Source organism: Taudactylus pleione, unplaced genomic scaffold (genome assembly GCF_031769625.1).
Source record: "Taudactylus pleione unplaced genomic scaffold, aTauple2 ptg000027l, whole genome shotgun sequence".
NCBI lineage: Eukaryota > Metazoa > Chordata > Amphibia > Anura > Myobatrachidae > Taudactylus > Taudactylus pleione.
The window spans coordinates 4080712-4093008 of NW_028284429.1; the positions used below are offsets into that span (position 1 = coordinate 4080712).

At 49.2% G+C, this 12297-nt stretch overlaps 1 protein-coding gene across 1 annotated transcript in view; it reads right to left on the minus strand.

Moving 5' to 3' along the window:
• LOC148539162 (1-aminocyclopropane-1-carboxylate synthase-like protein 1) overlaps positions 1-12297 on the minus strand; it is a 59693-nt gene that overhangs the window by 2944 nt on the left and 44452 nt on the right. Inside the window, exons 9-13 of the mRNA XM_088451810.1 lie at positions 11784-11884; positions 9881-9970; positions 9472-9517; positions 5275-5416; positions 4305-4447 (exon numbers count right to left, since the gene is read on the minus strand). Coding sequence (XP_088307936.1) covers positions 4305-4447; positions 5275-5416; positions 9472-9517; positions 9881-9970; positions 11784-11884 — 522 coding nt within the window. The remainder of the gene's footprint in view (positions 1-4304; positions 4448-5274; positions 5417-9471; positions 9518-9880; positions 9971-11783; positions 11885-12297) is intronic.

Genomic DNA, 12297 nt, shown 5'->3' on the forward strand with positions numbered 1-12297 from the left:
TTTATCGTGATAAGCCGCGGCAGCAGGCGCGGCATGAATACGGCATGGGAAAAACTAAAAAATATAGGCCAGAGGCTCCCCAACACTTCAGGTTCCCCAACACTTCAGGTTTTAGAGATATCTATTGTTGAGCACAGGTCGTTACATCAAATTGACTGAGGTACTAATTAAGGGCCTGATTCAGACCCACTCGCGAGCGGCTGTCCGCTCGCAAGTGGGTCGATGTTATGGACTGAGCATGCGCACGACGGAGGGAGCTCCGTCGTGCGCATGCACCAGATGCGAAGGAAAGTCCTTCGCTCGTTGTGTCTGATCAAAGGGGGCGTGCTGTCGATGTTGATTGACAGCACGCCCCCTTTGGTAGGCATGCCGGGGGCGTGCCACCCTGACGGGGGCGTTCAGTCAGTGATGTCAGTGGGAGTGATTTTGGCTCTGATAGAGCCAAAATCACTCCGGAGCTTGCGGTTGAAAACCTCAACCGCAGGCTCCGGCTCGCAGTTTCGATGGTCGCGATGGTCACGACCATCGCGGCCATCAAAATGCACGCTCGTATAGGCTGTGGGTGGTGACCCACAGCTATACGAGCGTCCAGGAGGACGCTCCGTTTTCATGGAGGCCGGCCCTCATTCAGAGCGTGCTGTCAGGCCCTTGAGCTTCCAATTCTTGCCATAGGGATGTGTAATGTGTTTGGGTACTATATTGCTGCTCCCGGTGGATGTACACACAGGAAGCACCGTTCTGTATGTGAGTAGTCAGAGCTGGAAGTAACCTGTCATTCAGCGGCTACTGTCCAACATCTGAAGACTGAAAAGTGATTCATTTTGGTGCTCAAACGCTACGAATTGGTTCGGAGAGCGGCGGTGAAGACCGCGGGGCTTTTAGAGAAGGCGGCTCGTCAGCTGGGATGACAGGCGGATCATGATGACATACGTACAAGGGAGATATGAGGTCATGTTTTATTTTAAATCACTGAACTCCAGCCAATACTACTACTTGCAGGTTCATATTATTACGTATTTACCTTTGTATTCTGCAATGCAGGGGGCAAATAGTTTGTTAATCCTTTTGAAAATAAAAACAATTAGAAAAAAAAGAAACTATTCGGCAACAAAACCGCATATTGCCACTTTACCTGAAGATTTATAATCAATTATCAACATCTAATTTCCTAGCACATTTCTTATCGCAATTACACCCTCTCTCCTAGACCAGTGGTTCTCAGCGTTAACCCTCAAGTTTTCCCAACAGGTCATGTTTTGTGGATTCCGGTCTGTGGCAGCAGGTGGGGCAATTACTGACCCAGGAACGTAGATTAATCCACCTGTGCATGATTAAAGAGATCCAAAAACCATGACCTGTACTTGAGGACTGGAGTGGAGAACCCCTGGGCTAAAGTAACGTCAGGGCCGTAAATAGGGTGGTGCAACCAGTGCCATGGCACAGGGCACCGCAGGGCAGGGGGCGCTGTTTAGTATCATTCTCACTTGAAGCTTCCTCTTCTTTTATCCCCAGCATCTCCTGGCCTCCCCTATCTCTTCCCCGGCCCTTCCCCATGAGGCCATGGCCCTCTCTCAGGTGCACTATATTATGTCCCTATTTATCCCCAGCATCTCCTGGCCTCTCCTATCTCTTCCCTGGCCCTTCCCCATGAGGCCATGGCCCTCTCTCAGGTGCACTATATTATGTCCCTATTTATCCCCAGCATCTCCTGGCCTCCCCTATCTCTTCCCTGGCCCTTCCCCATGAGGCCATGGCCCTCTCTCAGGTGCACTATATTATGTCCATATTTATGCCCAGCATCTCCTGGCCTCCTCTATCTCTTCCCCGGCCCTTCCCCATGAGTCCATGTCCCTCTCTCAGGTGCACTATATTATGTCCCTGTTTATCCCCAGCATCTCCTGGCCTCCCCTATCTCTTCCCCGGCCCTTCCCCATGAGGCCATGGCCCTCTCTCAGGTGCACTATATTATGTCCCTATATATCCCCAGCATCTCCTGGCCTCCCCTATCTCTTCCCTGGCCCTTCCCCATGAGGCCATGGTCCTCTCTCAGGTGCACTATATTATGTCCCTATTTATCCCCAGCATCTCCTGGCCTCCCCTATCTCTTCCCTGGCCCTTCCCCATGAGGCCATGGCCCTCTCTCAGGTGCACTATATTATGTCCCTATTTATCCCCAGCATCTCCTGGCCTCCCCTATCTCTTCCCTGGCCCTTCCCCATGAGGCCATGGCCCACTCTCAGGTGCACTATATTATGTCCCTATTTATCCCCGGCATCTCCTGGCCTCCCCTATCTCTTCCCTGGCCCTTCCCCATGAGGCCATGGCCCTCTCTCAGGTGCAGTATATTATGTCCCTATTTATCCCCAGCATTTCCTGGCCTCTCCTATCTCTTCCCTGGCCCTTCCCCATGAGGCCATGGCCCTCTCTCAGGTGCACTATGTTATGTCCCTATTTATCCCCAGCATCTCCTGGCCTCCCCTATCTCTTCCCTGGCCCTTCCCCATGAGGCCATGGCCCTCTCTCAGGTGCACTATATTATGTCCCTATTTATCCCCAGCATCTCCTGGCCTCCCCTATCTCTTCCCCGGCCCTTCCCCATGAGGCCATGGCCCTCTCTCAGGTGCACTATATAATATATATTATGTCCCTATTTATCCCCAGCATCTCCTGGTCTCTCCTATCTCTTACCTGGCCCTTCCCCATGAGGCCATGGCCCTCTCTCAGGTGCACTATATTATGTCCCTATTTATCCCCAGCATCTCCTGGCCTACCCTATCTCTTCCCTGGCCCTTCCCCATGAGGCCATGGTCCTCTGTCAGGTGCACTATATTATGTCCCTATTTATCCCCGGCATCTCCTGGCCTCCCCTATCTCTTCCCTGGCCCTTCCCCATGAGGCCATGGCCCTCTCTCAGGTGCACTATATTATGTCCCTATTTATCCCCAGCATCTCCTGGCCTCCCCTATCTCTTCCCTTGCCCTTCCCCATGAGGCCATGGCCCTCTGTCAGGTGCACTATATTATGTCCCTATTTATCCCCAGCATCTCCTGGCCTCTCCTATCTCTTCCCTGGCCCTTCCCCATGAGGCCATGGCCCTCTCTCAGGTGCACTATATTATGTCCCTGTTTATCCCCAGCATCTCCTGGCCTCCCCTATCTCTTCCCTGGCCTTTCCCCATGAGGCCATGGCCCTCTATCAGGTGCACTATATTATGTCCCTAAATATATCCCCAGCATCTCCTGGCCTCCCCTATCTCTTCCCTGGCCCTTCCCCATGAGGCCATGGTCCTCTCTCAGGTGCACTATATTATGTCCCTATTTATCCCCAGCATCTCATGGCCTCCCCTATCTCTTCCCTGGCCCTTCCCCATGAGGCCATGGCCCTCTCTCAGGTGCACTATAATATGTCCCTATTTATCCCCAGCATCTCCTGGCCTCTCCTATCTCTTCCCTGGCCCTTCCCCATGAGGCCATGGCCCTCTCTCAGGTGCACTATATTATGTCCCTATTTATCCCCAGCATCTCCTGGCCTCCCCTATCTCTTCCCTGGCCTTTCTCCATGAGGCCATGGCCCTCTCTCAGGTGCACTATATTATGTCCCTATTTATCCCCAGCATCTCCTGGCCTCCCCTATCTCTTCCCTGGCCCTTCCCCATGAGGCCATGGCCCTCTCTCAGGTGCACTATATTATGTCCCTATTTATCCCCAGCATCTCCTGGCCTCCCCTATCTCTTCCCTGGCCCTTCCCCATGAGGCCATGGCCCTCTCTCAGGTGCACTATATTATGTCCCTATATATCCCCAGCATCTCCTGGCCTCCTCTACCTCTTCCCTGGCCCTTCCCCGTGAGGCCATGGTCCTCTCTCAGGTGCACTATATTATGTCCCCAATGCCACAGGGCACGGGGCACCAAAAACTCTAGTTACGGCTCTGAGCAACGTTACCGATAAGCCTCAGTCAGTCGGGAATGACTTCTACTGAAGGACAATAGTAGAAAAATGAAGGTGTAAAGTATAATTAGTAAGATGGGCGGTGGGATCAGGCGGATTATCTAGCGCTACATCATAAGGATTTCCTTAAAGACCAGAAGGCTATGTTAAAGTAGCCAATTCTCTAAGAATGACTCTCGGAAGTTAGGCACCATCACTAGTATAGACGCACTGGCTGTCTGGCGTTGGCATAGTCTGGTACTTGTGGCACCATACACGGTAACCTGTGTACACCCAATGCGGCAGGTACTTGTTTATGGAATAACACATATACCGCGTATAGTTATATATAACAGAAGCTACTTTTATCTTCTCACCTTACGGAAGTCGATCCAGATGAAGAATCCTGCGCTGCAGTTGAGGAAAGACACCCCCAGGGAGCGGAGCTCGCCCGCCACGTACGCATGAGCTGCCCGCAGGCGAGAGTGATTCACCCGCAAGTACACCTGGTTAATCCAGTCTAGACCGTAAGGGGAGAAAAAGTCAGACCCTCTGCAATATGGAAAATCCCGTATACAGGTAAACAAACGCAAAAGGGCAGAATCCTATCATTCACGAGACTGGAAAACCGTACAAGGAACCCTCTCCCTCTGCAGCCAGGGAGGTCATCGAAATCAATCCAGGAGCGAATAAGACACGCCATACAGCCCGGAGAAAGCTATGTGGCTCCAGCGTTCATGGGCTACATGTCCACCTCCCAGATCAGCCAGAATGCATGTTATGTGGAGGTTGCGGAGGCTGAAAAGCGAGCCCCAACAAGACCCACATCCATATCGGCATTCCCAGGCGTTCAGATGCCTCGCGGATGTGCTCCAACTAAATGATCTAATCCGATCTGGCCCTACCATAAGGCAAGGCCTCCTCCAGTGGTTTCATCCGTCTCTCAGCTGTCTTAGTGACCCAGGCCAAAGTTACGATGGGTCTACCGGAGGTCCGCAGTTTAAAATGACACAAGGGTGGCCTTGGTCTTCCTAGTCGGGCTATACCTTACGGAATAGTTGTAGTTATTAATGGAGTGAAAGCCATCATCCTGCTTATTTTGGCCAACGGCCATGGAGGAAAACTCAATGACTGGGATCTGTATACATGTGTTATTATTATTACCATTATTATTGTGCAGAGATTCCTCGGCCAGGTGTAACTCAAGATACAATACGCTCACACTAATCTCTCTTACTATTTGCTTGTCTTGTTGCTATTACATAACAATAAAAGTAAAAAGAACAGGTGTCCAAGAGTCTTCCTAAATCCTAGGATCCCCCTCCCATCTCGTTACGGGTGTCTCACCCCGGTCACGCAGCAGCTGAGCAATCTTGTACTGAACAGGACCACAGACCCCGTGGAAGTAGCAGAGGGAGGCCACGCCATTACAGACATCCTGATTCTGAGAGTACAGGGTCCCAAAGCGAATTCCCGAGGCTGCAAAGTCCTGCAAGGTAAGAGAATTGTGCCATGAGAACCTGAGATGTATTATCTGACACAGTGGAAAATGTATGGGTGCCTCGTGCCTCAACAGGTAGTGGAAAGTGCATATAACAGGGTCCAATCCACCTCGCACTAACAAGGTTACCACAGGACCCCGTCTTGCTCTAATCTCCCGTATATATGCGCATCTGCTGTGTTAGGGGGCCTCAAGGAGGACGCTTGATTTTTGGAAACAAAACTCAGGACACCCCTGTGAGAGAATCTTCGGGCGCCCCGTGTGTAAAACCTACTGAGTGCTATGAAAATCAGACCCAGCGGCAACAAATATGAACCCACGGGAGCTACAAGATTTATATGACAAATTGAACCTATATCTCCCACACAGAACCTGTATCCCTACTATACAGTCTGTATCCCCCACACAGAACCTGTATCCCTACTATACAGTCTCTATCCCCCACACAGAACCTGTATCCCTACTATACAGTCTGTATCCCCCACACAGAACCTGTATCCCTACTATACAGTCTGTATCCCCCACACAGAACCTGTATCCCTACTATACAGCCTGTATCCCCCACACAGAACCTGTATGCCTACTATACAGTCTGTATCCCCCACACAGAACCTGTATCCCTACTATACAGCCTGTATCCCCCACACAGAACCTGTATCCCTACTATACAGTCTGTATCCCCCACACAGAACCTGTATCCCTACTATACAGTCTGTATCCCCCACACAGAACCTGTATCTCTACTATACAGTCTGTATCCCCCACACGGAACCTGTATCCCTACTATACAGTGTGTATCCCCCACACAGAACCTATATCCCTACTATACAGTCTGTATCCCTCTCACAGAACCTATATCCCTACTATACAGTCTGTATCCCTCTCACAGAACCTATATCCCCCACACAGAACCTGTATCCCTACTATACAGTCTGTATCCCTCTCACAGAACCTATATCCCAACTATACAGTCTGTATCCCTCTCACAGAACCTATATCCCCCACACAGAACCTGTATCCCTACTATACAGCCTGTATCCCCCACACAGAACCTGTATCCCTACTATACAGTCTGTATCCCCCACACAGAACCTGTATCCCTACTATACAGCCTGAATCCCTCTCACAGAACCTATATCCCCCACACAGAACCTGTATCCCTACTATACAGTCTGTATCCCCCACACAGAACCTGTATCCCTACTATACAGTCTGTATCCCCCACACAGAACCTGTATCCCTACTATACAGCCTGTATCTCTCACACAGAACCTATATTCCTACTATACAGCCTGTATCCCTCTCACAGAACCTATATCCCTACTATACAGTCTGTATCCCCCACACAGAACCTGTATCCCTACTATACAGTCTGTATCCCCCACACAGAACCTGTATCCCTACTATACAGCCTGTATCCCTCTCACAGAACCTGTATCCCTACTATACAGTCTGTATCCCCCACACAGAACCCGTATCCCTAATATACAGTCTGTATCCCTCACAGAACCTATATCCCCCACACAGAACCTGTATCCCTACTATACAGTCTGTATCCCCCACACAGAACCTGTATCCCTACTATACAGTCTGTATCCCCCACACAGAAACTGTATCCCTACTATACAGTTTGTATCCCCCACACAGAACCTGTATCCCTACTATACAGTCTGTATCCCCCACACGGAACTGTATCCCTACTATACAGTGTGTATCCCCCACACAGAACCTATATCCCTACTATACAGTCTGTATCCCTCTCACAGAACCTATATCCCTACTATACAGTCTGTATCCCTCTCACAGAACCTATATCCCCCACACAGAACCTGTATCCCTACTATACAGTCTGTATCCCTCTCACAGAACCTATATCCCTACTATACAGCCTGTATCCCTCTCACAGAACCTGTATCCCTACTATACAGTCTGTATCCCCCACACAGAACCTGTATCCCTACTATACAGTCTGTATCCCCCACACAGAACCTGTATCCCTACTATACAGTCTGTATCCCCCACACAGAACCTGTATCCCTACTATACAGCCTGTATCCCCCACACAGAACCTGTATCCCTACTATACAGCCTGTATCCCCCACACAGAACCTGTATCCCTACTATACAGCCTGTATCCCCCATACAGAACCTGTATCCCTACTATACAGCCTGTATCCCCCACACAGAACCTGTATCCCTACTATACAGTCTGTATCCCTCACACAGAACCTGTATCCCTACTATACAGTCTGTATCCCTCACAGAGAACCTATATCCCTACTATACAGTCTGTATCCCCCACACAGAACCTGTATCCCTACTATACAGTCTGTATCCCCCACACAGAACCTGTATCCCTACTATACAGTCTGTATCCCCCACACAGAACCTGTATCCCTACTATACAGCCTGTATCCCCCACACAGAACCTGTATCCCTACTATACAGCCTGTATCCCCCACACAGAACCTGTATCCCTACTATACAGCCTGTATCCCCCATACAGAACCTGTATCCCTACTATACAGCCTGTATCCCCCACACAGAACCTGTATCCCTACTATACAGTCTGTATCCCTCACACAGAACCTGTATCCCTACTATACAGTCTGTATCCCCCACACAGAACCTGTATCCCTACTATACAGTCTGTATCCCCCACACAGAACCTGTATCCCTCACACAGAACCTGTATCCCTACTATACAGTCTGTATCCCCCACACAAAACCCGTATCCCTACTATACAGCCTGTATCCCTCACACAGAACCTGTATCCCTACTATACAGTCTGTATCCCCCACACAAAACCTGTATCCCTCACACAGAACCTGTATCCCTACTATACAGTCTGTATCCCCCACACAGAACCTATATCCCTACTATACAGTCTGTATCCCCCACACAGAACCTATATCCCTACTATACAGTCTGTATCCCTCTCACAGAACCTATATCCCTACTTTACAGCCTGTATCCCTCACACAGAACCTGTATCCCTACTATACAGTCTGTATCCCCCACACAGAACCTGTATCCCTACTATACAGTCTGTATCCCCCACACAGAACCTGTATCTCTACTATACAGTCTGTATCCCCCACACAGAACCTGTATCCCTACTATACAGCCTGTATCCCCCACACAGAACCTGTATCCCTACTATACAGCCTGTATCCCCCACACAGAACCTGTATCCCTACTATACAGCCTGTATCCCCCACACAGAACCTGTATCCCTACTATACAGTCTGTATCCCTCACACAGAACCTGTATCCCTACTATACAGTCTGTATCCCTCACAGAGAACCTATATCCCTACTATACAGTCTGTATCCCCCACACAGAACCTGTATCCCTACTATACAGCCTGTATCCCTCACACAGAACCTGTATCCCTACTATACAGCCTGTATCCCCCACACAGAACCTATATCCCTACTATACAGTCTGTATCCCCCACACAGAACCTGTATCCCTACTATACAGTCTGTATCCCCCACACAGAACCTGTATCCCTACTATACAGTCTGTATCCCCCACACAAAACCTGTATCCCTACTATACAGTCTGTATCCCCCACACAAAACCTGTATCCCTACTATACAGCCTGTATCCCTCACACAGAACCTGTATCCCTACTATACAGCCTGTATCCCCCACACAGAACCTGTATCCCCCACACAAAACCTGTATCCCCCACACAGAACCTGTATCCCTACTATACAGTCTGTATCCCCCACACAGAACCTGTATCCCTCTAACAAAATGTGGTCTTATCATATGAATACACAGTGTCCGTGCCCCCTCCTACACACGTTCCAAATGGCACGGATAAAAGGGATACACTTTATCAGCTGAACAATCATCCATAGGGGGGGCTACCAATCAATACGTCAGGAACCAGTGACATCACTGAGGCATTCATCCATTTAATTCGTCATTGGTGGATTGATAGACTGAGCGATTCATCCATAGTGCGTCTGTGTCAGGTCACCAATTCCCCGTCTCTCATGCATGGCTGGTCCAGCTCCAATTACTCACCTTACTAGTTCCCCACATGATGTGGGTCCTCTGGGGGTCAGGAAGCCTAAGAACATTAATTGAAAAGATTAATTTCATCTGAAAAACAATATTGCCCTATAATAAACATACAGTGAGAGAGAGAGAGAGAGAGAGAGAGAGAGAGAGAGAGAGAGAGAGAGAGAGAGAGAGAGAGAGAGAATATGAAAGTCCAGTACAGATTGCTCAGGGGGGCAGAAGAGAGCTGGGACCATTTTGAAGATGTAGAAATCGGTGTATGGAAGCGGAGACTGTATCTTAGACCAGTGACACATGCACTGTTAGTGCCCATGTTTCCGGCTTTTACATTCTCCCTGCCAGCCTGGGCCTGGCAGATCTATACAGACTGGGCTAGGCGGCTGAGCTGTCTGTGGCACAGAGGGTAACTTACTTATCCAGGCTCAGGACGCTGCTGAACGTCGCCGATTCATCGAATACAGACAGCATATAAATCTCATCTACTATGACGTGCAAGGAATGCCTGAAAGACAGAAGCTCAACGTATTATTATTAGCTCTTATTTATCTGGAACCACCAAGTGCCCATAGCACAGATCAGGGAAAAAGGACAGAGAAACACAAACAATTCCATATAATAAAGGTACAAACAGTACAAGGGGAACACATCAAACAGTGAATTATTTAGACAACAATATGAGAGACAAAACAGCTCAATGACCCCCTGTGCCCCGGGAAGGGCGGACAGAAAGGAGAACAGACGTGGTATGTGAGTGGGAGGGTACTGGAGACAGGGATAGTTCAATTAGAGAAGAAGTATGCGGAGGGCCCTGCACGCGACCGCTTGCCGGGTACAGTATAACTGGGAAGAAAGGAGGAGAAAGGGCAGATAATGACACAATAGAGGAAACATTGACAATATAATATCAAAATAATATATAACAATATAACAGAACAACAGGGAGAGAGAGAGAGTTAAAAGCACACATCCGCCTTTAACTGTAAACACAATTCTCATTATAGTCACTAGGTGGCGCTCTCAGAACACTTATTTCCAGATCACTGCTTAGGCTGAACACCAATAAACTCACTAACTTGTACGCAGAGGAGCAACCTGTACACAGGAAAGGACAAACGAGTGGCCAACCTCATCCCCATTCCCCAGCTTCACTGTCTTCCCCTCCTGTGTCTTCTAGGTGTTACAGTGTGTAACAAACTGGCTTCTGTAAATCACCTTCCTAGATCCACAGATAACCCATTACCCTCCATCACTGAGACTTGGATTTCCCACTCGGACACCCCTATTCTTCCTCCATTTAATGCTGGCCACCCCGCCCTTCCCTCTTTCGATATCAGCTCTAATGCTCCTCCCACTCCACGGCATTCCCTGCCCCCTCCTCCGCACCCTCACTCTCAATGCTTGCTCCTGCCTCGCTCACCTCTTTAACTTCTCTGCCCCCTCCTCGTGCAATAACACCCTCTCTCTATCCACTCTCCCTTTATATACAGCCCCATCTCTCGTCCCCTTTGTCTCCAAACTCTTGGAAAAACGTATATCTATGTTCTCTTTGGCCTGTCGGCTGGTATGACCCTCTCCTCCTACAAAGCCTCCAGTCTCTTGGGCTCCATGACGCTGACCTCACATGTCTGTCCCCTTACCTTTCTAACCGCTCCTTATGTCTGTACTTCCAACCCTACCTCCGCCTCTCTCCCTCTTCCCTAATACCCTGTCCTTGGCTCCCTTCTCCTCTCTCTTGACACCTACTCGCTCGGAGATCTCATCAGCTCCTTCAGCCTACAAAACCACCTCTATGCGGATTATACTCAAACGTATCTCTCCTCCGAAGACCTCACCCCCTCCGCCCCCTCTCCCATCTCTTCCTAAACTCAACATGCCTATGACTGAGCGCATTGCCTTCCACCCTCAAGGACCCTTTTCTATCCCTCCATCTCTTTCTGTTACCACTTCCTCTTCCTTACCCCCCACATTAATGCTATGTACAATCCTGCCACTTCCACCACTGCAGCATCACTAGAATGTGACCCTTCCTCCCCGGCGAGACCACCAAATCTCCTATTCATGCAGCAATTATCTCCCGCCTGAACTACTCTCTGTCTCCCACTCCCCCACCCCCCCTGTGACTAAAACATACTGAGCACTTGGTAATGTGAGGAATAGCAATTGCTGAACCGTTTACACGGAACACATGTATACAACACAAACATGAATGGTGGACATGAAGCAAATGCATGACTAGTACACAGTCCTAACGCCTATCTACACAATATGATTAACCCCCACCCCGGTCACCCCAGGATAGGCAAACTGCAATTTACCGTTTGGCAAACTCCAGGAATTCCACCATTTCAGAAGCGGAGTATATGTCTCCCAGCGGGTTGTGGGGATTAATCAGGATAAGAGCCTTTACATTGGTACCCTGGAAGAAACAAGACAATATGCAATCCCACCAGTAGAGGGCACTACAGAGTGCGCTAATGGGATTTTTACACTTCCGCCAAGTCCTCTTCTCTGAATCCATTGGGGACATTGAAACCTTGGGTATAGAGGCTTAGTAAGGAGTTTGGGCACTATAAACCTTCTACATTCCCTCCAGTTATCTTTATAATCAAGCTCCACAGAACACTTGAGAAAGGGATTTAACACAAGGATAAACACCCTGTTTTCTATTTCACTTTGAGGGACATCCAAAGCCGCCCTTACGGGTGGGGAAGGTCAGAGGTGGAGGTGCACATTCATTCCAACCAAAACTGGCACCTCAGAATGTTTACGTTTAATAAACGTAAGGACCGAGGAAGACGTGGCTGCCTGACGCAGCTGCTCGACCTAAGC